The 24,749-nt window shown below is 39.2% G+C and overlaps 1 protein-coding gene across 1 annotated transcript in view; it reads left to right on the top strand.

Annotated features, from left to right (window-relative positions):
• Nucleotides 1-24,749, top strand: part of LOC309703383 (glucosidase 2 subunit beta-like) — a 174,231-nt gene that overhangs the window by 25,236 nt on the left and 124,246 nt on the right. Inside the window, exon 8 of the mRNA XM_082528168.1 lies at nucleotides 864-942. Within this exon, the coding sequence (XP_082384294.1) occupies nucleotides 864-942 (79 nt within the window). The remainder of the gene's footprint in view (nucleotides 1-863; nucleotides 943-24,749) is intronic.

Here is a 24,749-nt window from a genome sequence, read left to right as displayed (position 1 = left end):
CCATGAACAGGTTGTGCTTTTTATCCCCTCCCCTCTGTCAGGATTCATCAGTGCATGTGTGTGAGTTACCAATATTTTTACTGTCTTTCTCAGGGAAACCTAGCAAAGCACCTGCTCTCAAGATCAGGTCTGCATCTGCCCTCAGTGATTGGGGGCAAAGCCGGTTTTCCTCACACCAAATTCTATTTATTTCTTTATTTTTTAGAGGCGTCATTGTGTGCAGCTCGACAATGCAGAGAGATCATTGCTTTTCTCCAGCACTTACCCCTAGCATTGATCCTCTGTAGTGGAACAAGCTATTTGCTTTGTATGTTTGCCTGCACGTCCGCTTTTGATGGACTCCTAGGATTGATCCTGGCCATGCAGTCATTATCTCCATTCAGTTTAGTGCTGGTTTACGTAAAACCTGAGGAAGGAAGACACCAGCGGTGAAGAATGGCCATAGAAAAAAGATCTAAATGCTGTAGGATAATAGGTGGCATGAGAGATTTTGACTGCACTGTGTGCTGCTTTATGTTTTGTGCAGTTTAAACTGCGATAGGGTAAAAGGAAAGAGAAGTGCTCAGCTCAGAGCAGAACATCCTTGATCGCAAAATGTATTGTTGGTTCAATGCAGTCGGTTTGTGTTACTGACTGGTTGTGCATCTGATCAAAAAGTTTAGTATTTGTTTCTTTTGTGCAAACTTTGAATCCCTGCCACAGGAAATGAGACTGAAATGTGACTCAGTGGGCCTCAGGTGCTTGTGAATGCTGTGCTGATGACATGTTATGTGGATCATGATGAAATCAACTTATTATATTGGGCAAAAAAAACAATATTGGGATAAATACTAAAATGCTTCCTGATTTTGTACCCTCTGCAGTTTGACAGTGGATGAAATCAAGGCTAAAGTGGTGCTTGTCCACGATGAGCAGCGTGTTCTCTCTGAGGGTGAAGCACTGGTAAGTTCATCTTTATTCATAGTTTATGCTACAACTCTGCAGGTAATATTTTTTAATGATTATTTGATGCTGGATGGGGAAACAGCCCAGTGCTACACCTGTGTAACTAAAAGTTTCTTGGTCGTCCACATCGTGTGCGGCTCTCCAAAGTTCCCTTCAACTGCCATTTCCTAATGACAGCTGGAAGCTTTTTGATATCTTTTTATAGCCTAGCCCAATCCTGGAAGCCTCAATTAGCTTTGCAGTTTCTTAGAGAAGCCCGTGGTTGTTGAGTGCTAACACAAGAGTTGAAGAGTGTGGAGGATTTATCAGCTCTGAATTGTCACCAGCTGATGATTCCCTTAATTAAGGCCAAATAAGTTAATGAGGGTCTGAGGCTTTTTATGTGAAACTGTTACCTTGGAATCTTTTGCCTAGTCTCACACCAAAGTATGCCACATTTATTGTTGGCAATAAAATTTTGTATTTTCAAAAATAAACTAGCTGGGTTTTTTTTTGCTTTGTACCCGTTCTTTCTTTGTTGGAAAATAAAGCTTTTCTAACATGTATGACGTTTTAAAAGAAGTATCCTTTAACCTAAATACTAACTAAAACATTTTGTTGTCTAATCTGATTAAACAGTGAGTGAAAATGATGATAATAATAATAATAATGATAATAATATACAGGAAATTAACCCAAGTCTCATCAGAGCAGCTTTTATGACTTGTGCCACTGCCATCCAACCTCCTAATGCAGTCTTTGTTGGCTTTTCTGTGTGCACCGGGGTTGTCACAACACTGGAATTTCACACTCAATAGTGGCACCCAGGAGTATAATTTTTCATAGAAGTTAAGACATTAAAAAGCATCTTTTTTTGTATTCAGCTACAGTCCTGTTTATGTGTCTGGTGACTTCTCACCGTACTTCTTCTGCTGATCAAACAGCCTTTTCTCAGCTTCAGTCAGGGACTTTAAGAGAAGTGTAATAATTTTCAAACACAAATAACTTTGTAATGCTGTGAAATTCACTTTATTGATTCTGCAGATGGGAGGAATTGATTACATTTGCTGCTTAGCTCCCAGTAGCAGTAGCAGTAGTAGTACCTACTACCTTAATAACAACAGATGACTTAATGTGCCAAGGTGTGCGGTGGCCAGGTTAATGTTTATGATAATGTTTTAATACTTTAGTGTTGTTGAAACAGGAAATTCCTCATAAAGATGAGGGTGTCAGTTTGTTTCAAGCAGTGTTCAGCTGCTAGTGAGGGGAGGGGCTGTGAGCTGTCTGTATGCAGGGTGCTGAGGTTGTGTGTCAGCTAGAGGCAAACACGGCACTGTTCAATATTGTTGCAAATGAGTATCCATTTGCAACAATATGTTGCAAATGGATACTTTTTTGTAACAATTAGTATCTGAGAGTGCAGGTAGACAGTCACAGGACATCTACGTAAGCCCCACCCTCTCATTTTATGATAAAACTAATGAGTACTTCACCGCATTGCAGGTGGGTTGAAACTTATGCACCTACTGGAGTTGTTTTTTATTCTTTGATATATTTATTATTGATTTATTGATTGATTTATTTTAATTTGGGGGAAAAAGTAACAGTGTGTTAAAAGTAATGTTTGAGGAAATGCTAACTGATCTAATCTAATTGATTTCTGTTATTATGATTGGTTTTAACATGCTTTATGCTACTTTCATTCATTTTTCAAGAAGTTATTTTAAAAAAAGTGGAAGTTATTGCATTTTAATTAGTAAACTTAAGTGGCACAAAAACACTTTACTCCTCAACATTACTGAAAACCATCATGAAAACACAGACAAACCCATAGCTTCCACACCGTGTCTACACCATCAACAACAGGACATTCTGCATATTTGCATCCAGATATTCTGCTGAATTACCGCTCGTCAATTTTGCTGCCAGAAGAGATTACCCTTTTAGTGCGCGTCAGACTACAGGACTTTATAGCAGATTTGCCTTTGATTCCTTTCCTTATCCCGACATTCAAATGTGAGTCCGGACCCCGTCAGTGCTGATGTTCGACCCATTATCTGGTACTTTGTAGGGTTTATAGAAGCATTCTTAAAGCCTACAAAAGTGCTTCTGGACTCATCGGGGCTGTCTTGATGTTTGATGTTTAATCGTTACAATCTTGATTGTTACACATATAATTGCTTCAGCATGTACACAGCAGACAGTGAAAATAACAGTGGCAAAGTGAAACAACAAGGTAGTCTTCATGTGCTTTGGGAAGACAGAGATGGAGCAAGCTGAACAACTTAGTAGAGACTCTCAAAGACTTTCAAGTTATTTCTAGAGCAGCTGACTGTAATGTGAAGCAACATAAGCGTTTTAGTCTTTGATGCTAATGTTGTGTTTGGATACTATTGCTAATTACTACCAATCTGAGCCAGTTGTCTTTGATGATTCATCAATGGATATGTGAATGTATATAATTTTGGGGTTGTGTATTTCTCTACGTCATTAAATCCATTACATATGAATAAATACATATATGAGGAAATATTATTCCATATCTCTAAACAGTATTGCTGGAGCGCCTTGAGGCAACTGTTGTTGTGATTTGGTGCTTGTGGCAGGACTTGACTTAAGCGGTCAAAGAAGAGCATGAGACTGATGCTGTCCAGTGTAGCAAGTGATTTATTCACCATTTTGTGACCCAAACAATATTTACAAAGAAACCAATAAAAAACTCAACTCTAAATTAACTCAGTTCAGCTAAATAAAACTGAAGTTAAATCAACGGAAATTAAGGTCAAACTGCGCACAGCTACACTGACCTGAACCCTTCTTCTCAAACACCTGAGTTCTGCTTAAATAGTCCACTTAACCAAACAATCTCTCCTCTGGACTATTCCATTCAGTAGGTAAGATGAACATGATTATATTCAAACCTCTACTGCTACTCTTTACTGGCAACATAAACTCTATGGTGTAATCAATACATATTACATCATTAAATCTATTTATCCCTAAACACTCTAAAATAAACTTTATGAAATTACAAGAATTCTTCCCCTTCTGCACTTGGTCTCATCCTGTGACCTCAGATGAACCCAGAAGCTATAAAGCAGGAAGTAAAACTACATTTCCTCCTTTTGTTTCTAGAAGACAGGTAGGTAAGGTTCTAAATAATACAAATTAACAGTTGAAATAAATAACATGTTAACTTAAACTTGTAGGAATTGATTTAAACCAAGATGTTATATTATATAATCTGTAAAAGTGCAAAACGTAAACAAACCCGGGATAGTAGATGTTTGCCTGTTGCAGATTGCATATGAAATATGGTTAAATCAAAACAAGAATGTTAACTAAGAATATGGACAAACGGTGTTGTCACCCACTTTGTCACAGTGCTACATAAATAAAACTGAATTGAACAAAATTGAATTGAATTTCCGCATCCGCCAGGGTCCACTCAAGTCTGAATGACAGAAATTTTATCCTAAGATGATGAGTGCAAGCGTCCATGGGGATGTCCGCGTGCCTGCTTGTTTTTTGTGCACTTACAACTTTGCGGACGCTCCAGGCTAGTGGACTAGTATAGGAAAGCAGGAATTACTTCTCAGCCAACATGTCTCCAGCTGTCCATTTCCATGTCTGCCACAGAGTATAATCTAGGCTTTCTTCCCCCCTCCATGCTCCTTGAAAGAGTCTGAAGTTATGCCACAGACCTCTACTCTCTTTCTGCAGTTCAAATCTCACCTCCAGTTCTCACTGACAAATACACAACCTTGCTTAACCTGCTCTCACCGATCTCTTTATCATCCAGACTCTTGAAGCAGCCTGCTTTTTCTCATTGCACAGTGTTGCTAAAGTTCCAGCAAAACACATGTAGATACACACTCCGTGTTATTTGGGATTTGACAGAAAGAAAATCTGTGAATCTGTAAAGTTTCTTGTTATATGTATGACTCAGTTTTAAAAATGAGTTATTATTACTGACGTCATGCTGCAGACTGCCACATAAACAAAATGATTATGATTGGGGAATTTGCAATCGCACTCTCTCCGTTAGTTGGTTTAAAGATGGGAACCTTGTCCATGATCACTCGCAGCCTTTGGTTGCTGTCTTCAAAGCAACTGTCAGGGTGTCGGGATGCCAGTAAAATGGCAATAAGATCAAATCAGTCTGCTATCAGTTTGTGATTGACTGGTTTCAAGTTGGTAATTATATGGAAACTGTTATATAGCAATTAACTGTAATAAATTGCAAATCTGTTGCTGTCTAAATACACAAAAGTCCATAATCATCATACTTCATAGTTACATTGACAGTCCAGCCAGAACTTCACAAATTAATAACAGAAATTCTGAAATTCCACCAGGAAGAGTGACATAGTTTCTGCAGGATAGCAAAGGCACTTATATAATACAATCAGCATGAAATCAGAATACAACCAGAATACAACCAGTTCGCAACTAGTTGCATCAAGTCCTCCATTGCAAATGTTGCAAACTGCACTGCAGTTATTTACAAACCTTCACCATTCTGTCGACGCAGCCAGCTGTTAAAATCAGTCTGAGTCAGACTGCAGCTACCTGCAATCAGTTGCCATTTGTGAAAGAATTCAATGGAGTCACAAGGCAATATCATTTTTTCTCTTTTGGTTGCAAGAAAGTAGTTGTGCTATTTTGTAAATGTGAATAAACTACAACAATATATTCGAATTATATCAATTAATAACATTTTGAAAAAGGTATAAGTAGTTTTCCAAAACACCTGGAGTAAGTACTGCATTTACTTGGGAGTACTTTCATCTGTGGATCAGTGCACAGCTGGTGCACTGGTGAGTATTTATAGCATCTGGACCGTAGGTAGGAATGTCAGACCTGTCAACCTGCCTACTGCATAAGAACACCATCGAACATATCCCTTTTATGTCTAAATAGTAGTTTAGTAGTTTTATCTTAGTATACTATATAGCGCTATCTCAAAATCAAATATTGATTTAATCTGCTGTTGCACTGTCTGCAAGTTTGCTATCTGGTTTCGATCAGCTGTGCGCTTCCCTGACTGGTTCGATGTTTTTCCCCCACTTATACAACAGGGTTCCTTCCACAGTCATTTGAATTCCGAACAGGAAGCGCACAGTGATTTTCCCTCAAGCTGCTGTGTGCGAGAACGCGGCTGTCTGCTTCACTCTAAACTTGTTGAGCCTCCCTCTTACCAGGCAGTACATACTAAAAATCTCTGGCTGTAAACAAAAATGGCCAACGCTTAAATTTTCCTCTGCCTTTTCCCTCCTGTAAATCATATGCACAATAATAAACAAACATGCAAATTACAATAAAAATAAAATCAAAGCACGTCTGCTGGGTTCTCCCACTGCAGGGCATGAGGAGTTGAGCCTTTGGGTAGGTTCTCACTAGGTCGAAAATGTGTTTACAGATATTTTCACAAATTAGTTTGTCTGTATTTAGTTGGAGTTGGACTGTCCTCCACTCCATAAGGGGTGACGATGTGTATTTTTTGCTTTGGCTTGCTAATTTTAGCCTCTGTAAAATTCTACCGTATACGTTTGTTGTGTCGGCACGCAACGGAAAACAAACCCGTGCAGCTCCAGCGCTTTAACCAACATGAAGGACTCAAAAAAAAAATCTGTGCTCATTTGTTGTTGTTGGGTTTTTTTTCTCACGTTTTTCTCCCCTGCTTGCTAACGGGGAGACATTCCTAATGAATTCAGCTGCATCTGAAGAGGATGAATCAGTTTGAATATGCATGAATATGAAAATGTGTACTTAACTGCAACCACAACAAACCGTGATCAAGCTGGGCAAATTAAGTAGGGTGCCATTGACAGTGGTTACCGGGCAATTTACACTAGAACTGACAAGCGGCCCCACGTTAGCACCTTAATCAAGGTCCAGGGGCAGCAACAGGTGTGCCTTTAAAAGTTAATTGCGTGTATTGGTGCGGGTTTAAGTAAAAGGTGTTGTTTTTAAACCCTCTTATTGATTCTTTGGTGTTTCTGTCTTAGAAACACATTTTCTGGCGACTTTAACGTTGCCGTTACTTCACTATACAGCTTGTGCGTACTCTAAATGTGTTTCCTCACGACAAAGAAAGAAAGTAATAACACCAAAGTACCTGTTTTCCTCCCTCCATATGAACAAAGACAAAAGAAAACTTTCCTCCTTGTCGGTTCTCGGCTGTAACGTCTGAAGACCTTGATAAGTTTTCTCCTGTCGGGGCGGTATAGGTTTTTGGCACGCTTATTCAATTTGTGTCATTTTCACATCTTTTTATTTCCCCGCTTCTCCCCTTTCTCTTAAGAAGCTTTGGTCTCCACAGAAAATTCAACTTCCACTTCAGCGGCCCAGATAATTCAAGAACAGAGAGGATTTTCAGGAGAACAATTTGATGATCAAAGGAGGCGCTGAGCTCGGGAGGGAGAAGGGATATTTTGAAGTGGCTCTCTGTCGCTATTCTGTCATTATGTTATAGCCGTCCACTCCTGTAAAAAAAAAAAAAAAAAAGAGCTGATAATGTAGGTCCACTCGTGTTTGAAAGGTAATCATGCTGATGAAGGAGAATGTTTTTCGTTGTTAAATAAAAAAAAAAAGCAGCTGAGATTTATGTTGTGCTGTTGCTATTCTCTGAACGTCAGATGCAGCCGTCGTCTGAACAGAAATGATTTCAATACTCAAACCGAAACATTTGCACTAAATCAGACGGAACTGTTATTTCTTTGGGTATTACCTGTAGGACAATACATTTTCAGGAGCACCAGTGTGTAACCAAGCTTGGACTCCAGCAATGTGCTTGTGAACTAGAGCTAGAGGAAATTGCCTTCTCTCAAGCTATAGACATTTGTGCCGAGGTAAATTTCACTTATCCATCTACTACCCACTCGCTTCTCTTAAAGCCCCGTACTCAGTCTACCAGAAATGGAAAGAGATGGAGAAAATAACATGTTTTTCCTTTTCTTTTGAACATGAGGACAAAACCCCCCGGATTTAACGGGGGGGAGAAAAGTCAGTTGCTGTTTGGTGGTGATAAGAGAGAAAAGTTGAGGAAATTTCACATTTTTGTGTGTAGCTGGGAAAGGTCGGGGGTTTCCCCATAACGGCCTGCCTAGTGTGTATGGAAATCCTGCTTGTTTCACAGTTTTATAATATTGACCATGCCCTAGGGTTCCCTAGTAGACGAGCTGACATTGCCTTGGTGGTAACGAGGCAGAAATTATGACGCTGTGGTGTAGTTGGGAGGTAGCAGTGCGTAGACAACCGGGGGGGGGGGGGGGGGGGGGGCAACATTTAAGATGTCAGAGCTCTTTGGGTTACCTTCACTAAGTTTTTCAAGTAAGATTTTTATCTCTGTGGTTGTTTCATCATTTTAAAAATAATCATTAAATGTCTAGATTTAATTTTTAACATTTCAACATTTTCATTGAAGTCTAAACTTACCTTAATTAAGTTTTATCTATCTATCTATCTATCTATCTATCTATCTATCTATCTATCTATCTATCTATCTATCTATGTATCTATGTATCTATCTATCTATCTATCGATCTATCGATATGTTAGTACTGTCAGCGTTAATGTCATTAAATGATGTTAATGTAATTACCGCATTAATGGTGCTAACGCGTTAAGGAGCTAACCGCGCTAACACATTGACGTATACATATATATATATATATATATATATATATATATATATATATATATATATATATATATATATAACACGTTAATCTCGTTAAAATGATATATATATCCTGTTTATCCATAGAAATATCAAAAACATTCCTATGCTGTTCATCCAATCCCAACATTTTTCTGTCATGGTGGCAGCTTGACAACATCCCACAGAGCCTAAAAGCACCTGCAAAGCAAAGCAAGCAGCCCTGACGTGACTTTACCTCCCCATCTTGGCAACAACACTCGGCTCTCTTGATGTTCACAACATCCACTGAAAACAAACACCGGATGCCGGTGTTGCGTTGTCATTCCACCCCTAGTCAGTCCCGAACCAAGGTCAGCCTCTCAGCTCGGCTCTTAACACCATCTGTTTGAGCTGGTTGACATTTGGCCCCGGCCAACGCTTAAATCTCACTTCAGAGGGGGCCCGGCATGTTTGCATTCTGTTTTTGTATTGTGTGTCAAGAGGGCAGATTTCACTTAGATTTCGTCTCAAATCCACAAGATAACATCTTATTAAATGTATGTTAGATGTTGGTGAAGTGAGAGACTGTGACATGTACTGAATACATGTTTAGGCTATTTAGGGTGTAATTGCTTTTGTCTTTTCATACAGTGCTAGGTGCAAATGGCTTATTACATCAGGGGTCTGCATATCATCGTGATGGTAATTTTTGCACATTTGGTCAAGTGAAGAGTCCCGAACAGGAAGAGCATATGAATACTTGTGAACAGGAAAGCAGAGTTTTATTTGCTCTGGGATGTCTTCCTGGCCACCAGAAGGGGGCAGCAGGCCTCTAAGTTGAGCAAGAGCTGATGGCAAAATGGAAAGTCACATTCACAGGTCATTTAATCTCTTTGTTTTGTCATGGGCTGGGCCTCTGGTGCTGTTTTCTTGCCTTGCTCCCTCCTCTTTCGAAAAGGAGAGAGATCCCTCCTGCTCAGAAAAATCTCATCTGCCTCCAAGAACTTCCTTTTTCATCCTTTTGGATGGTGGTTTCATAAGCTTGCAGTGATTCCAGGATTAAATGTGTGTGTTCAGAGGAGATTCTCGAATCTGGATGCGACTGTAAGGGAGCTTTTGTGTTTTTACAGTTTGTATTTAACTTTGTCAAAATGCCTTTTTTTGGGGGGAGCAATGTGTGCTCTTGCGTCACTGAGCACAACCTAGAAGTCTAATATCTGCAGACCTAAGCTGTGCTTAGGATTCCGCTCTTAGTTAAGTGTACAGTAACACTGTGGGTCTACATCCCTACAGTCATTGTATGCACAGGCTTACCATCCCATGCAGTGTTTGCTTGGGGATTATAAAGTTGTTAAGGTAAACCGTACGCGGCTTACGCTGCGTTATGGTGAAGCAAGCAATGTGTTCGTAGTAAACAAGCAGTTGAAGACAGGTTTTCCATTTCCGCTTGTGCATCCAAAACAGTACTTACAGTCCCGTGTTAAAAAGCCAGCTAGATGTATGAAGTCATACCGTAGCAGGCTGGTGTACACCTTTCCCCTCTCCGTACCGTTCATCATCTACCATCGAACACATCACGTTTTTTTGCTCCCCAGCTGGAGTGCTTTCAAGTTATATAATGTAAAATGACAAGCTGTAACCACAGGTGGACTGATATGTGGTTTGTAGAGCTGAGGTAGAGAAAACTTACCTCCTAGGAAAAGGAAAAAAGTGCTGTTATGTGTCATGTTCTTTTGAAATAGGAGGACAGCAAGGGTCTTCAAAGGAGGGTGGGATGTCGAATGATTTTAGTTGGTAACTGTGAAAGACTTTTTTTTTTTTTTATTTGTTTCAGGCTGCACACCTGGCACTTCTCAATCTCTTGCCTTGCCCTCTCCCTCTGCACCTTTAATCTCCTCCGCATTCGTCTTTTGTTATGTAACTGCCAAGATTGGATGTGCTCAAGGTCGCGCAGGTGATACAGGTAATGGAACCAGTGGGAGGTCAAAGGCAAGAGAGGGAAGGAGCAAAGTGAAGAGGCATCATTTTTGTGCAGATCCAACAAGTCTTGACAGAGGTGTCTTATATCAAGAGCTATCTGTGTGCCTGAGTCCATGTGTTTACCGCCTGCATCTGTTTGCCAGTTTGCTTTTTTTTAAACAATCAAATCAGTTTTTTCTCTCTCAAAATATAAAAACTAACAAAAGCAAAAGAAAAAAATTATGTGGTTTATGTTTATATATACAAAAAAAGAGAGTCAGATTTAAAATATTTGAATCACACAGCTGTGTTTGTATCACTTTGACTCCAACACTGGTACTGCTGTCTTACAAGCTGTCTTATAAACCAGCCTTAAAGCAAGCTCAAGGCAATCATTCGAATTTTTATCAGCCTTATCCACTTGACAAATACTATTAATGTTGCAGTTGCCAGTCAGCAGAGTACAAAGACAATAGACTTCTGTTTCCAACTGGATGATCTGTGCTTGTGTCTCCTATGTGAACACATTGATTACTGTATTTACTGTCTTTTACTGTGTTCAAGGTTTTTAAAAACTCTTTAAAATATCTTATTTACATATACTAATTTGCAATACTAATAAAAGGTCTTAGAAATTACCACATTGTCCTCAATTTCAGTTGCATCGCTGCAAGAATTTGCGGCACACAATGCTGTTATTTCTGCTCTGAGTATTTAAACTATGCAGTGCATCTGGATTGTTAACGCCTTGATTTTTGGTTCACCTAAACCTTCCCTGCTGTTTTTGTGTGTAAAAACGATGTCTGAAACAGTAGGCTGATAAGTTACATTAAGCCTTTAGTGACATAGGCTCGGAGACCAGTTGGTAACCCCTTGGTAACTGCCAGTTGCTCAAAAAAAAAAAGGATGTTCCCCATATTATCCAAATTGAACGTAGCTGAACGTTGGTTTGTGAAGGTTTTTGAAGCCTTTCCACTATAAAGAAAAAAATGGATGGACGAGTGGAACTGGCTTTGAAACTTGGCCAGCAAGTTAACAGTTTGTTAGCCAATGAGTGAGCAGTTTCATAACACATTTGGGTATACAGTATGGTATGACCAAGATTTTCAATGTAGACATTTTTATTCAGCGTGATCCAAAAAAAGTAACTGAGCTCATAAATTCATCAGAAAAGTGTTTACAGAGGTCAAGTCAGAAAGCTGTTTCCCCATAGACTTCCTATAGCAACTGCAGCTGTCCCCATCTGGTGGCCCTAAATAATGCAGTTTAATGGCACTCTCTGCATTGACTTCAGGATTTGTTTGTTTTTTACCCTCTATGGTATCTGCTGACCAGTTGGTGAATAATTGCTGGAGGTCACTGGTTATCGCCAGTCAATAGGATGCTGCACCAAAAACAACCTTGTGATTTCTTTGGTCACTATCAAATTGCCACTGTCGAAGACACCAACTTGTCTGCAATCATTCGCTAGTTACTATCCAAGCTGTTGCAAAACTTGAAAAATAAAAGTTTGCAACACAAATGATAGAAAAATAGATAAATTGTGCTGTATCACTGCTACCAACGTATTTCAAAAGATGCAACTTTGAAAAGTATTGAAAGTTTTACTATTGCCTGTTGAGTAGTTTGCAAGTGTTTGCAGACAAGTCAGTGTCTTGCATGCAAACTACTGGCAAACAATGCAAGTGCATGGAAGTTTCTGGTGCAGCACCATATCCAAAAGTAAGTTAACACAACTGTATTTATATAGCATCTTTCAAGACAAAGATTAGGCCCCTTGGTGACGAGTTTCACATTAGCGATTACCAGCAACCACTCCCCAACTTGTTGCAAAATGCACATTTTATAAGGTGGATAAGGTTTTGAAAAGCAATGACGTTTTTGTTGTCATTTCACATTAAGACATTTGGGATCATTTTTTAAAATAAGCTCAATACTTGCAAGTGGATGGCATGGCTGTAGCAGGCAGGTCTTGAGAGCCAAGCTGATGCCAAAGCGTCTCAAATGTGCAATAATTTTAGTGACTATTGAGAAGCAACCCCTCTGGTTGCAAAACGGCTTCTGTTTGTATGAAGTCTATGGGAAAACAGCCCTCGACTGCCCTACTCTTTAAACTCAGAAAACACTTTGCTAATGACTTTATGGTCGTTAGTTTCAAGCAGAGATGGGCAGCAAAGTAACATGTTACTGTAATCCGATTACTTTTTTCAAGTAACGAGTAAAGTAAGGGATTACTATTGCAAAAAAGGTAATTAGATTACGGTTACTTTCCCATAAGCACGCCTGCGTTACTGCGTTACTAAAACCGTGTTTTTTTTGCGAGAATGTCTCATGACAGTGACGTAAGCGAGTGCGACGTTCGTGACAACAGCTGTGTGCAGATCAACAATGGATCACATATCGATTGTGGGAGAGAGTATGAGCGTGCAGCGTTTAAAGCGTGGAAGTACTGACCTTACTTTGAGTTTGATTCCATAAAAAGTGACAAAAACATTAGCGTCCGTTGTGCGTGGGAAGAAAACTTCTTTTTACAGCGAAAAAAACCCCTAAACTTCCAAACAAGCACCAAGTGCGCTACCACGTAATGGGAAATTCACAGAGAAACTCACGGATTCTTCCACTGACCGCAGCACACCTGCACCAGGGTAAACCTCCGCCTACGTCAGTCCTGCTTTACAGGTGAAAATAGAGCAACAGGACCGCTGAGTCTTTGACTTTATTTATTTTCTGCTGTCTTTTACTTGCATCTATTTGAAAGACTGAGTGTAAACACAAAAATATAATTATTTTATTTTATGTGCTGGAATGTGCAGAAAATAGGTTTAAATGTTAAACAAATTTCTTCTAGTCAGAGAATGTTGCATATAATTGAATTTTTGCTTGATGCATAAAGTTAAAAGATTAAAACTAATAAAACAAGTTTTAAAAAGAGATTTTTCCATTTGATTACATTTTGTATGATGGATTATGCAGAAAAAGTCAAATTGGGCTGAAAGATCTATCGCTTTATCACCTACTCAGGTTGTAAATCGTGTTTTTAAAAAGTAACTAAGTAATTAATTACTTTTGAAAATAAGTAATCAGTAAAGTAACAGGATTACTTTTTGGGGGAAGTAATCAGGAATTAATTACTGATTACTTTTTTTCGAGTAACTTGACCAACACTGGTTTCAAGTCATGTTAAATAAAATGTAAAGATCATTTTGCAACTTTTGGTCATTATTGGAGTCACAAAGGCAGGTTATCCAAGACTTGCTAATGACAGTTTCAACTCACAGTGTAGTGGGGAACATCATCGTGGCTACATTTATCTTTTCTATGGGCTATAGTTAGGTCCTGAATTTATTTTATGACGGTAACAATTTGATCTCAAGTCTTACATTTGACTTGCTTATACCTGCACATGATTTGATCCCAGACCATAAAAGAATGTTTTACCAGTAGGAGGATATGCTAAATAATAAGTAACATTGTAAAGGGTTAGCTAATGACAGAAAAGTGCCTTTGGACTTTCCCACTCCCAACTATAGCTGCTCTGGGTCATGTCGGCTGACTGTGTTCGAGGCTAGTAGTTAGTTGAGATACTACTTACATTATCAAACACTGGTGTGTTTGTGTGTAGTGCAACCACAGAAATGCCACAAGCTGAATAGTTTTCCACTCTTAGAAGAGCTCTGTGCTGGTTGCGGCAGTTAGTTACGTGGCTGTACATCCTGCCTCCAAATCACTTTCTGTTAAGTACAGGTTTAGGCTGGTTACCAACACTCGCTGTCAGCAAAGCACTAAGTACTGTACATGACAATGCATCTCAATTAGTGTGTTGCATTGTGCTTCACACTCAAAGCCACCCGGTAGGAAGCAGTACATAATATTGGGTTTGCATCAGGAGTAACTTATAACAGCTCTGTTAGTATGGCCTTAGGTGAGTGACAAGTAAAAATCAAAACTAATGTAAAGTTAGAAAAATTAATGCTGCTTGTGCTGACAATTTCAATTTTCTGTAGGAGCGGTACTAATAGATTATTGTTTACTCTATTTAATTTGTAAAATATGTGTACACACACACACACACACACACACACACACACACACACACACACACACACACACACACACACACGCACGTAGAAAAATATTTAGTATACACATCCAGAAATGCATATACTATTATATATTGTACATTTATTTATTAGTTTCAGATGTAGCCATTCTTGTATTTTGCTTGTTTACATTATTGTACTTTGCACAACTCTGTTGCTTGTGAAGCTCGCACACAAGAATTTCACATCACATGTGCTGTACCAATGTACCTGCACATGTGATGTGACAATAAAAGTGATTTGATTTGATTTGATTTGAATACTTACTACAATCTTAGCTTTAAAGACCTAATTTGAAGACACAATTGATTTAATGGCTGCGTAGAAAAAAATCTGTGATAAGTTGGTTTTTTTGGGTTTTTTTACCAATCTATTTTAGAGATTGTAGACACAGGGATTTGGAAATGTGACTCATTCAAAGCAATCTATATTGTACAAACCTCAATAACTGTATATTTCACATTTTCTTTGAGTACCAATGTAGGAAAAAACCCTTCAATAACTAGTGCCCAAGGCTCTAAAATTACAGAACCTCCCTTTAATAAGAAAAGTTTCAATTTTAATATGCATTGCAATATTGTATATTAATGCAAAATCCATATAAAATAATGAGGTTAAATCCAGCGTGCGGTACTCCTTTACTTTAAGTTGTTCATGACAATTTACTTATCTTTATTAAGTAAAAAAAAACAGACTCCCAGGCAATTTAATGAGTATATAATTTCAGTGCACTGTATTTGCACTTAAATAAAGGATAGTATTGAATAATAAGCTCACTTTTAATGTTTTTTAAACACATTCTGCAGGTCATATAATCATAAAATAAACTGCACAGTTCTGCTTTTGTATTTCTACATATCAAGTCACATCAAATATCCTGTGCTCGAGACAGACCACTGGCTCCTGGAAGAACGTCTTGTTGAAGAACCTCATATCCTTTGTGGTGAAATTGTTGATGTGTTTTGTGTTTCCATGGTGACCCCGCCGCACAGCGCATAAGACAATAATGAAAGCTCTTAAAGGCCCCAGGGGCACCAGAATAGCTCACGTCCTCGATGTTTCAGCTACTGTGGCACTTGGAGGAGTTACACAACCTGACGTTCACCCTGAGAATGTTTCTTTCCCCCATCATCTTGGGGGTTTTTGAGACCGGCAAAGATTGGGCTCGCTAGCAAAGGGATGACACACGGAATGACAAAACTCCTGTGTCTGTCTGTCAGGCTCGGTCTTTATCCGACTGACATTTGCTGGCTCAGGCTCATCCAGGCTCTGGAGAAGCCAGGGATAAGAGTCAGACACAGATGGCTTTTTCCTTTGCAATTCTGTCTCACATAAGATTCAGAAGGGGTGGGGGTTGGGGGGGTGTTTCAAACCTTTCTCCTGTTTTTACAGACACTCAGAAATATAAGTCTTCACACACCGCAATGATTTTGATGTTGCCTCGCAGTGCTTTATGTTTCCTGCCTGCGCTGACCTGACCTATTGGTGATTAAGTCTTGATAGGACTGTAACTTCAGCGCAGGCATTTCTCGTCCTCTGAGTAAGTCAAAAGAACAATGCAAGAATGCCTTGTGCCATTTAAAACTGATGAGCCAAAGCCAGCGTGAGGGAGGAGAGGGGAGGTGTAGGTGTTAAATTGATTGGCGAGAGAAAAAAGCATCTGCTTTGCAATAGCTTAACAGTTGCCTCAGAAGCACGCCTGCTATTGTTTCCAAACAAGAATACCCACTTCTGTGTGCCGAGGAGTGTCGCCTTCAGAAGAAATGTGTGAGAGGGATAGAAATTGTTGCATAAGAAACATTTAGAGACATCTTTTTTTTTTTCTTTTTTTTGCGGCTTTCCAGGACCTTGATCTATTTTCTCTCATCTACTTTTTCTATTCTGCAGACTGCTCAGCGTTAATATGTGGGCAGAAAACAAAATCTGCAGGATATGGGCTTGGTGTCAGCAGCTGATTCAATGACAGCGAGGCAAGAGGGTCCCAGGTGTAGTCATGACTCAGGTAGCACTCCAGGCTGATTGAAGGGGGCAAAGGAAGCAGCGGAGGGGGGTTGGGAGGGGTGCAACATGGAAGCTGGCGTCTTGCTTGACACGCTGCCTGAGTCCCAGACAGCAGGAAAAGCAAAGAGACAGGACGCCTGACCCCCTACGACCTTCACCAAAGTAGGACGGGGGGGACTCGGATTTTTGTTTCCCAACAGCAGTGGCACCAGTGCGCGCGTCTCTAGCTTCTGCATTTATTTCAGCGGTAAGCAAAATAAATGCTTATTTTTACAGCACTTTTCAGAACCGGGGTTACAAAGTGCCTCAGCAAGCAGCAAATGAAAACGTTCAAAGGCAAAAAGCATATTAATGCATAATTCAACCAAAGGAAAGCGAAAATTATGTAAAATAAAACTAGATCAGGGCACAGAACTTAAAATGCTCTGAGAAAAGTTTTAAAATGTTCAATAGATTTTCCTGACCTGGGGGAATGTTACAAAAACTTCATAACTTGTATAAAATGAAGTACTATGAAAACATAAGATAGGAAAAGTGTTATAAAAGCATCCTAACATCCTAAAAACTTGCTAGACTTTTCTAATTTTAGGATAATTGTTAAGCTGTCCTCTTCAGTGTTGGCTAAATTGTTGGCAGTCATCTGTCATCCTCACGGCTGCCGTCCGCAGGTTTAAATTATTCGCTGAGAGGCCCAAACGACATGTTTTGAGTACTCTACCCCGAAAGACTTAAAGATTTGGCAAAAGTGCCAGAAAATTTAGACAGAAACACATATTCCCCAACCAGTTGGCGAGTGGTTCTTGAAGGTTGCTGTCTGTTGCTGAATGCCTGGCAGTTGCTGGTTCGGTTACTAGCGGATAGCTGCGGTTCGAATGAAAGACACCAGCTTGTGTGCAAAATCACACTAATTACTTGACGAATGATAGTAAAACTTGAAATCGTCTGATGGAAGCTGAAAATGTAAGAATGTTCACCTTCCCATTAACCCCCGAAGACCCGAACTCTTTCATGGCATGCATTTTTAATTTCTCTTTGCTATTTGGGCTGATTGGGACCTGATGAATGTAAAAACAAAAAAATACGCGATTTCTTTATTTTTATTTTTTTTACCTGATTTTTGTTTCTGAGAAAAATGAGATCCACATATGAGGACATTCGCTTTAAATTTCGATAGGACAGTGGCAGTATAACGTCCTCGTAAGTGGACATCAGGTCCTTGTAGAGAAAAATTTTGTATTTTGGTCTATACAACCCAAAATGTGATGTCCACATATGTGGACGCCAGGTCCTAGAAGGTTAAAAGTAGTGCTACAAACAACACATTCAACACGTCTAACATTTTTCAAGTTTAACTACCAATCATAACAAATAGTAACCAAAGGAATCTTTGGTGCAGTACCATATACTACTTTCACCTAGTGACAGTCAGCAAACTTTACAAACCATTCGCTGACTGGTTGGGAACAAACATTTTTCTCTAGTAATCTAGCTGGCCAATCTCTAGGCCTGTGTGTCTGAGAGCTAAGTAATATGAATGGTAGACATTGGAAAGGATTGCTATTAGCACTGAATTCATTATTTGATCCAAATTAATGTTAATGTTTGATTTGCTACACAGATAGTGATATATTATAGTGGATATAAGTGTTAGAACAGTGGTTCTTAACCTGGGTTCGATCAAACCCTAGGGGTTCGGTGAGTCGGTCTCAGGGGTTCGGCAGAGCCTTCGCCATGACATGCATGGCTCATTTTGTGCACCAGTAAAAAAATCACATTTTATTTTTCACTAAAGAGGGGTTCAGTGAATGCGCATATGAAGCTGGTGGGGTTCGGTACCTCCAACAAGGTTAAGAACCACTGTGTTAGAATATTGTTAGAAAGTGTGTCAAATCTAACCTAACCTCTCATAATATGTTATTACATACATGTCAAACACAGGTCTATTTCCAGTCTGTGTATTACTTGTTGTTTACCAAGCTCAGTATATCTAGATGCCTGGCTGAAATGTTTACTGCATACAAATGCTCTCTCAGTTTCTTTTTATGATGAAAAATGAAGCTAAATTGCCGTCTACTCCTGTAATATTCCACGCTCATCTCATTGCTAGGACTCTGCCATTCTTTCAAGTCTAACTAGCTAATTAATGAAGCTGTCAATCACGCAAGGCATGCGAGAGCAAGCGAAGACCAGAATTTCATAACTGGATTTTTTCCCTTTTCTTTCCTCCTGAGAATTAAGTGTCAATGATGACAATTTCAACCCTTTTCTCCTAGAAATACTAATAATACCAATTTGTTTTCCCAATGACATTGCTGAGGGAAAACTGCAGCTTGAATTATGTTTCCTGGCAACATTTTCCTCCACAGTAGGAAGTGTTTCCGCTATGTGTGTTGATTGGTGGATGGCGGCTGCCAGGGGGCAGAATTTGACACCAAAGACTGAGGTTTGAATCTTTTTGTGTAGTTTAGACACAAAAGGCAAATTGTTTAAGAGAAAGGTGGTGACTTTGACAGAATTGTAATCACTAAACAAGTTGTGTCTTCCTCTGGGCTTGCTCTGTATTAAATGACAATCTTTCCTGAATGCGAGCCAAGTGCTGCTTTAAAGTGGTTCTGTATGGATATTTTGTGTCTCAGTTTGCACCTACATTCATTAACAGCAATATTTCTTCATTATATTTTGAAAAAGCTCCCGTCACATTTCATTCCGACCATATTTAATACCGACTTAATACTAAGTGCAATAATCCTTTCTGTCATCGTTGTATTTTTACTCAGTTGTATATAGTATTTGTATTTGTATTCTATTTTTATCTTATTGTATATTTATTTTATTTTATTCTACTGTATATAGTATTTTATTTTATTCTATTCTGTACAGTTGTGTACTGTATTTATTCTTATTGTATTCTAATTTTTGCCTCATAACTTTTGCACTGTCCACTTCCTGCTGTGACAAAACAAATTTCCCACGTGTGGGACTAATAAAGGTTATCTTATCTTATCTTATCTTATTTGCTGCCACAAATTTGTTGTAAGGCTAATTTTATTTAACTGAGTAAACTGTTGTGTTTTTGATTAACACATTAAAAAAATGCCTTCTGGATTTTGCTGATGTTCATAATTAGAAGTTGTCAACAGTTTTGAGCTTATTTCCCCTTAATATCAAACGTTATCAACGTGTGGTTTGTATTAAATGAAATGTTTTCAGTGGTGTGTAAGCACATGAGGAGTGAAAAGAGGGGAGTGGAGAAGAAATGCTCAGTGCACCATGGGAAGCCTTCAACAGCCTGAGCCTATAGAAGCATAACTAAAGGGTAGTTCAAACACATTTGAGTTAGACCTAACTATAAACTTTATCAAGAAGGAAAGTTCAAGGCTAATCTTAAAAGTAGAGTGTCTGCCTTCTGAACCCAAACTGGGAGAAGGTTCCACAGGAAAAAGCTGAAGGCTCTGCCTCCCATTCTACTTCTAGAAACTCGAGAAACCAGAAGTAAGCCTGCAGTCTGAGAGCAAAGTGCTTTATTGTGACAGTATGGTCCTATGAGATTTAAAGCTATGATGGGGCCAGATTTTTCAAGACTGTGTATGTGAGGAGTTAGTTGGTTTCACCTATGATTTGAAAGAGGAGTGAAAGAAGCCATCTGTGTCCACTGTGAACCACCATCTTTGAACATAGGCGTTGGTTACATCTATAACCCAGTTTTGAGATCCCTTCCCAGACGCCTTAATTCCCACTCATGTCCTGGGCCTTCTGACTTCAGGAAATCACATGACAGGGTGGGGCTAGGCTTCACAATGAGTTCACCCGAAACCTTGGCTGATTGTGACCTACACCCGTTTTCACACCTTGGCTCGTGTGATTAGGTAGAGGATCATTAGGAGGTCCTTTGTCCCTTTTGGGGGACACTCCTATAGGCCTTAAATCTGGGACTCTCCACCATTTGACCTTAGAACTGAAGAAGCTTCTCAGATGAGAGGTGTAATGTCTTCAAACAACTTAAAGAAGTCCAGACACTTTTCTTTCCAAGCTCCTTAATGACAGTAGCTAAATAATTGTTAGGTAGCTCCTTAGTCTGTACCCTGCGAATACCCCCGAGTATGCTACAGGTAATTGTGTTTCTTTCATAGATGTGTCAAAGGGCAGGTTTGAACCATTTCCTGACCTCATTCTCGCAACGCTGTCCAGAGTTCAAGTGCAAAAATGTAGAAAGTGAAGTATTCTGTGATCCCACCTCGGGAGCCATCTCCCGTACCTTTAATGTTCTGTTTGCTGTAAGAACATCACACCTTATTTGCAAATCAGTGTCGCCAATTAGCTGCAATATGTAAGCGGTTGTGAAAGAAAGGGTATGCCGAGTATTTCTTCCAGCTTGTTGTCGCATGTTTTATAACAGCGACTTAACACTGGACCCGATGTGACTCTTGTTGTCGCGCTTGTATAATCTCAGCAACCTGTGTTTTGTTACCCAGTGCATTTCTACATGTACCAGATGTGGCTGTTTGCTTGTGCACTTAAGTCAGGATCAGTATTGCTGTCACTCTGACTCTCTCCCTCCCCGCTTCTTTTCTCGTTTCTCACGCACTCCCTTCACTCCCTCTACAGAGTGACATTTATTAATTAAATATGGTGTACTGCCGCAGGATGTGCTTCCCTTTCCACTATCTCCAGACACTAATAATTACATTGGCATTTAGCTCCGTGATAAGCCGACCCTATGGCCTTTATGAAATGTTCCCCGGGCCCAGATACTGAGGAGAATATGGACTGATGTGATGCTATATATCGATCCATCTGCCCGTCTTTTTTTATCTTAAGAAAAGAGGAACTGTTCATTAACATGATTAAAGAATCTTACAACACCTTTTTTCTCTCCCTATGATTAAAGCTTGAAATCAGGCTTTGCTGGAAATATGCCTGGTGTAATTGCGTGCATAGGTGGGCTGATGATGACAAGTTAGTGCAGAAGAGAAATGCAATATTCCTGATGTAAAGAAAATACTTTTCTATAGCCTTAAAGTTTGAAGGTTATTTTTTTCATTGTGCAGTATAGACTTTAGGTCTTCAATTAAAAATTATTTTCATAATGAATATGGTTATTATTTTTTGGTCAGTGTGAAGTGTTAGCAAGTAGAAAAGGGTCATGGAGACCATGCAACAAATACCTTGTCCTGTTTAATGCTCTCTGCCCGTAGAGGAGGGAGAAACAATTAATCGTGCAGGGTTGCCTCTTAGCCAATTGTGCTAGCATCTATATTAGTTTTAGGCTATAATATTGCTAATGCTAACAATGTGCTTTACAGTAGTTTGCAAAGCTAGCTAAATTTAGCTTTTTAACAGCTAAGGGTGCTAAAATGAGCCACTAGCAAATACATTTAGTTAGCATTGCTATTGAGCGGAAGGATTTTATTTCATCTCTAGTGAGCACAGTTTCTAAATTGTAGATAATATGCGAGATAATCTGTGGACACTTTATTAGGTACAGCTAATAAAGTATAAATAGATTCAACAAGGTGCTGGAAACATTTGTTAGCAATTTTGGTCCATGTTAACATGATAGCATCACACAGTTTGTGACCCATTCAATTACACCACCATCACCAACCTGAAGCTTTTTTGTTCTTTACTCCAAAATCTGACTGAAGTGTCACCTGAATGTCGTAGTTGCAGTAAAAATCAAAGCTCATCAGTCCAGGCAATGTTTTTCCAATCGTCTGTTGTCCAGTTTTGGTTGAAAACAGCATATATCCTGTTCTTAGCTGACAGGCTTGTGGTGTGGTCTTCTGCTGCCATAGCCCATCTGCTTCATTGTTTGTTGTGGATTCAGAGGCGCTCTTCTGTGTATATATATACTGTGATATTACATTATTGATCAATACTTCAGTTTTAAATAGGGATGGGTACCGGTATGGTTCTGACATAAACGGTAGTAACCAGACCGAAAAGCAGCGCACATTTTGGTGCTTTTTTTCCCTGAGATGTCATACACTTTGGATTCTAGCCAATCATTTTACCTTTGCAAGCGTAATAGGCGGGTCCAGGTATGTACGTTCTGCAAACTCAGCAGCCTGCAACAAGTGCTTTAAGCTGATAATGTGCAAAGGAGGTAACTCCTCGAATCTGATGAAACACCTGGCAACATATAGCATTTTGTTAAAAGCCGAGAAATGCACCGTATTTGATAGCTTGCTGCAAGACCTCACACCGAGCACATCTTCTGCGGGTGTCGTGCCTGTTATCGGACCCGGAGTTAGCAACATCCCCCAAAAACCCGAAGAGGAGAGTCCTGGCCCCTAGCCCTGCCAGTGTAGCAGAAATGATGACGGATGATGATGGCAGCAGCAGCCGTTCTTCTCTGCGTGAGTAGCTTAATGTGGTTCGTGTGTAATTTACCTTGAGTAGGCTAACCACGTTATTACATTAATGCATGTAAGGTGAACTAGCAAACACCGTCGTAATTACATGCGGCTGTCTTCTTGTTTGATGGCAGATGCTCCCTTCACCCTGGCCAAAAAGGCTAAAATGACCAAAGAAAAAGAGGGAAACAGCTAAACATGAGAGGTTTTTGGACAAAGTTTGTGTTTTTTCCATTGTTTAAGCACTGCTTCCAGCCAAGAGGGATACCATATATGCCCTATAGCTGCAGAAAAGGCTAACATTGTTATCTTTTTACAAAAAAACAGCTGAACATGAGAGGTTTTTGGACAAAGTTTGTGTTCTCCATTCTTTAAGCACCGGTTTGAGCACCGTTTAAGCACCGGCACCGTTTCAAAAGTACCGATTTGGTACTGGTATCGGATAAAACCTAAACGATACCCATCCCTAGTTTTAAAGTTGAGTATTTGAATCGTCTGTAATATCTAAAAAGAGAGATATATATAGGAGAGATTTTTTTTAAACCAAATTGCAGTCAATGACACTCTCGGGTTAATTGACTAAATTACAAATCAGTGATTAACTTAGCACCATTTTTTAACCCAAACAATCAGGACTTTTAACTGGAAATGAAATAAATCTAAAATAGTTTGTCAGTGTAAAGAAGAAACTTTGCTTTGCACTGTTTTATCCCTCAATTTACATGTTCCAAGCTGAACCTACAGAAGTCTGATAACATTAAATTCAAGATCAACAGTTTGAATAAGCAAAGACATGACTGGAATGAACACAAAACTGTACTACATCAGTATGTCTCTAAAATATCCTGCCTCACAGAAGTTAGTCAAAAAGCTTTAGAGTATTAAGTTTGATTATCCTTTACCTAATTACTGTGCCTCAGGTGGTCTAATCAGCCTGGCACATTGCAGGATTATTATATGGCTTATCAGCTTCAGCTGTATCAATTGATGCTTAAGTAACAATTACTGTAAACAAGCATTTAGTTTTTAAAAAGCTCCCCTGAACTAGTTACATTTTAATAAGCTGTCAACAAATAGGCTGCCGTCTCTTCCCACAGTTGACTGCTATCACTCTCCCTTGATTCCCTTTCCATTTTCTTGGATTAACAGAGAGGATCATGCAGTGAATGTTGAAAATTTAAAAAAGAAATTCAGCCTGAAAACAACATTTTCTATGAATTAGCAAGCTGTTTTGTAGTGACATCACAGTCTGTGCAATGAGCGATCAGGATTGTTTTTCTGTAATTTTACGTATTTATTGATTTTTTACAATTAAAGCCAAAAGAGTCATGCTGACAGATTTTGTTCATTTACTCCGGCACGATCTCATCATCTTGTATAAAAACTGTGACGTCCCGTTGAAATTGCACTTCTTAAATCTTATATTAACTCTGAGATTAAATGTGTGGTTAATCTTCCTTATGATCGAAAGGGGGAATTTCACTCGTCCAACCCACTTGAGATCAAAGTGATCTGTTATGTGGCCCACGATGTAAAATTAGTTTGACGTCCCTGGCATAGATTTTGGACTTTTAACTGTGTTTTCACAGGTTTAGGGAGCTCTCCCATTGCCATTCATACTGCATCAAAGTAATGAAGTAATAGATTAAATTACAGAAAAGTTCCTGTTTTTTCACTTTCTGCTGTAGAATTTTCAGATTCTCTCAATATATATATAAAAAAGTCATATTTCACACATTTATTTGTTTGTGTTGACAGATTTCC

The sequence above is a fragment of the Aulonocara stuartgranti genome (assembly GCF_965226115.1).
Source record: "Aulonocara stuartgranti genome assembly, chromosome: 3".
In the NCBI taxonomy this organism is placed as follows: Eukaryota; Metazoa; Chordata; class Actinopteri; order Cichliformes; family Cichlidae; genus Aulonocara; species Aulonocara stuartgranti.
Note: the sequence above shows the minus strand (reverse complement) of the source record. Positions and strands in the feature narration are given on the sequence as shown.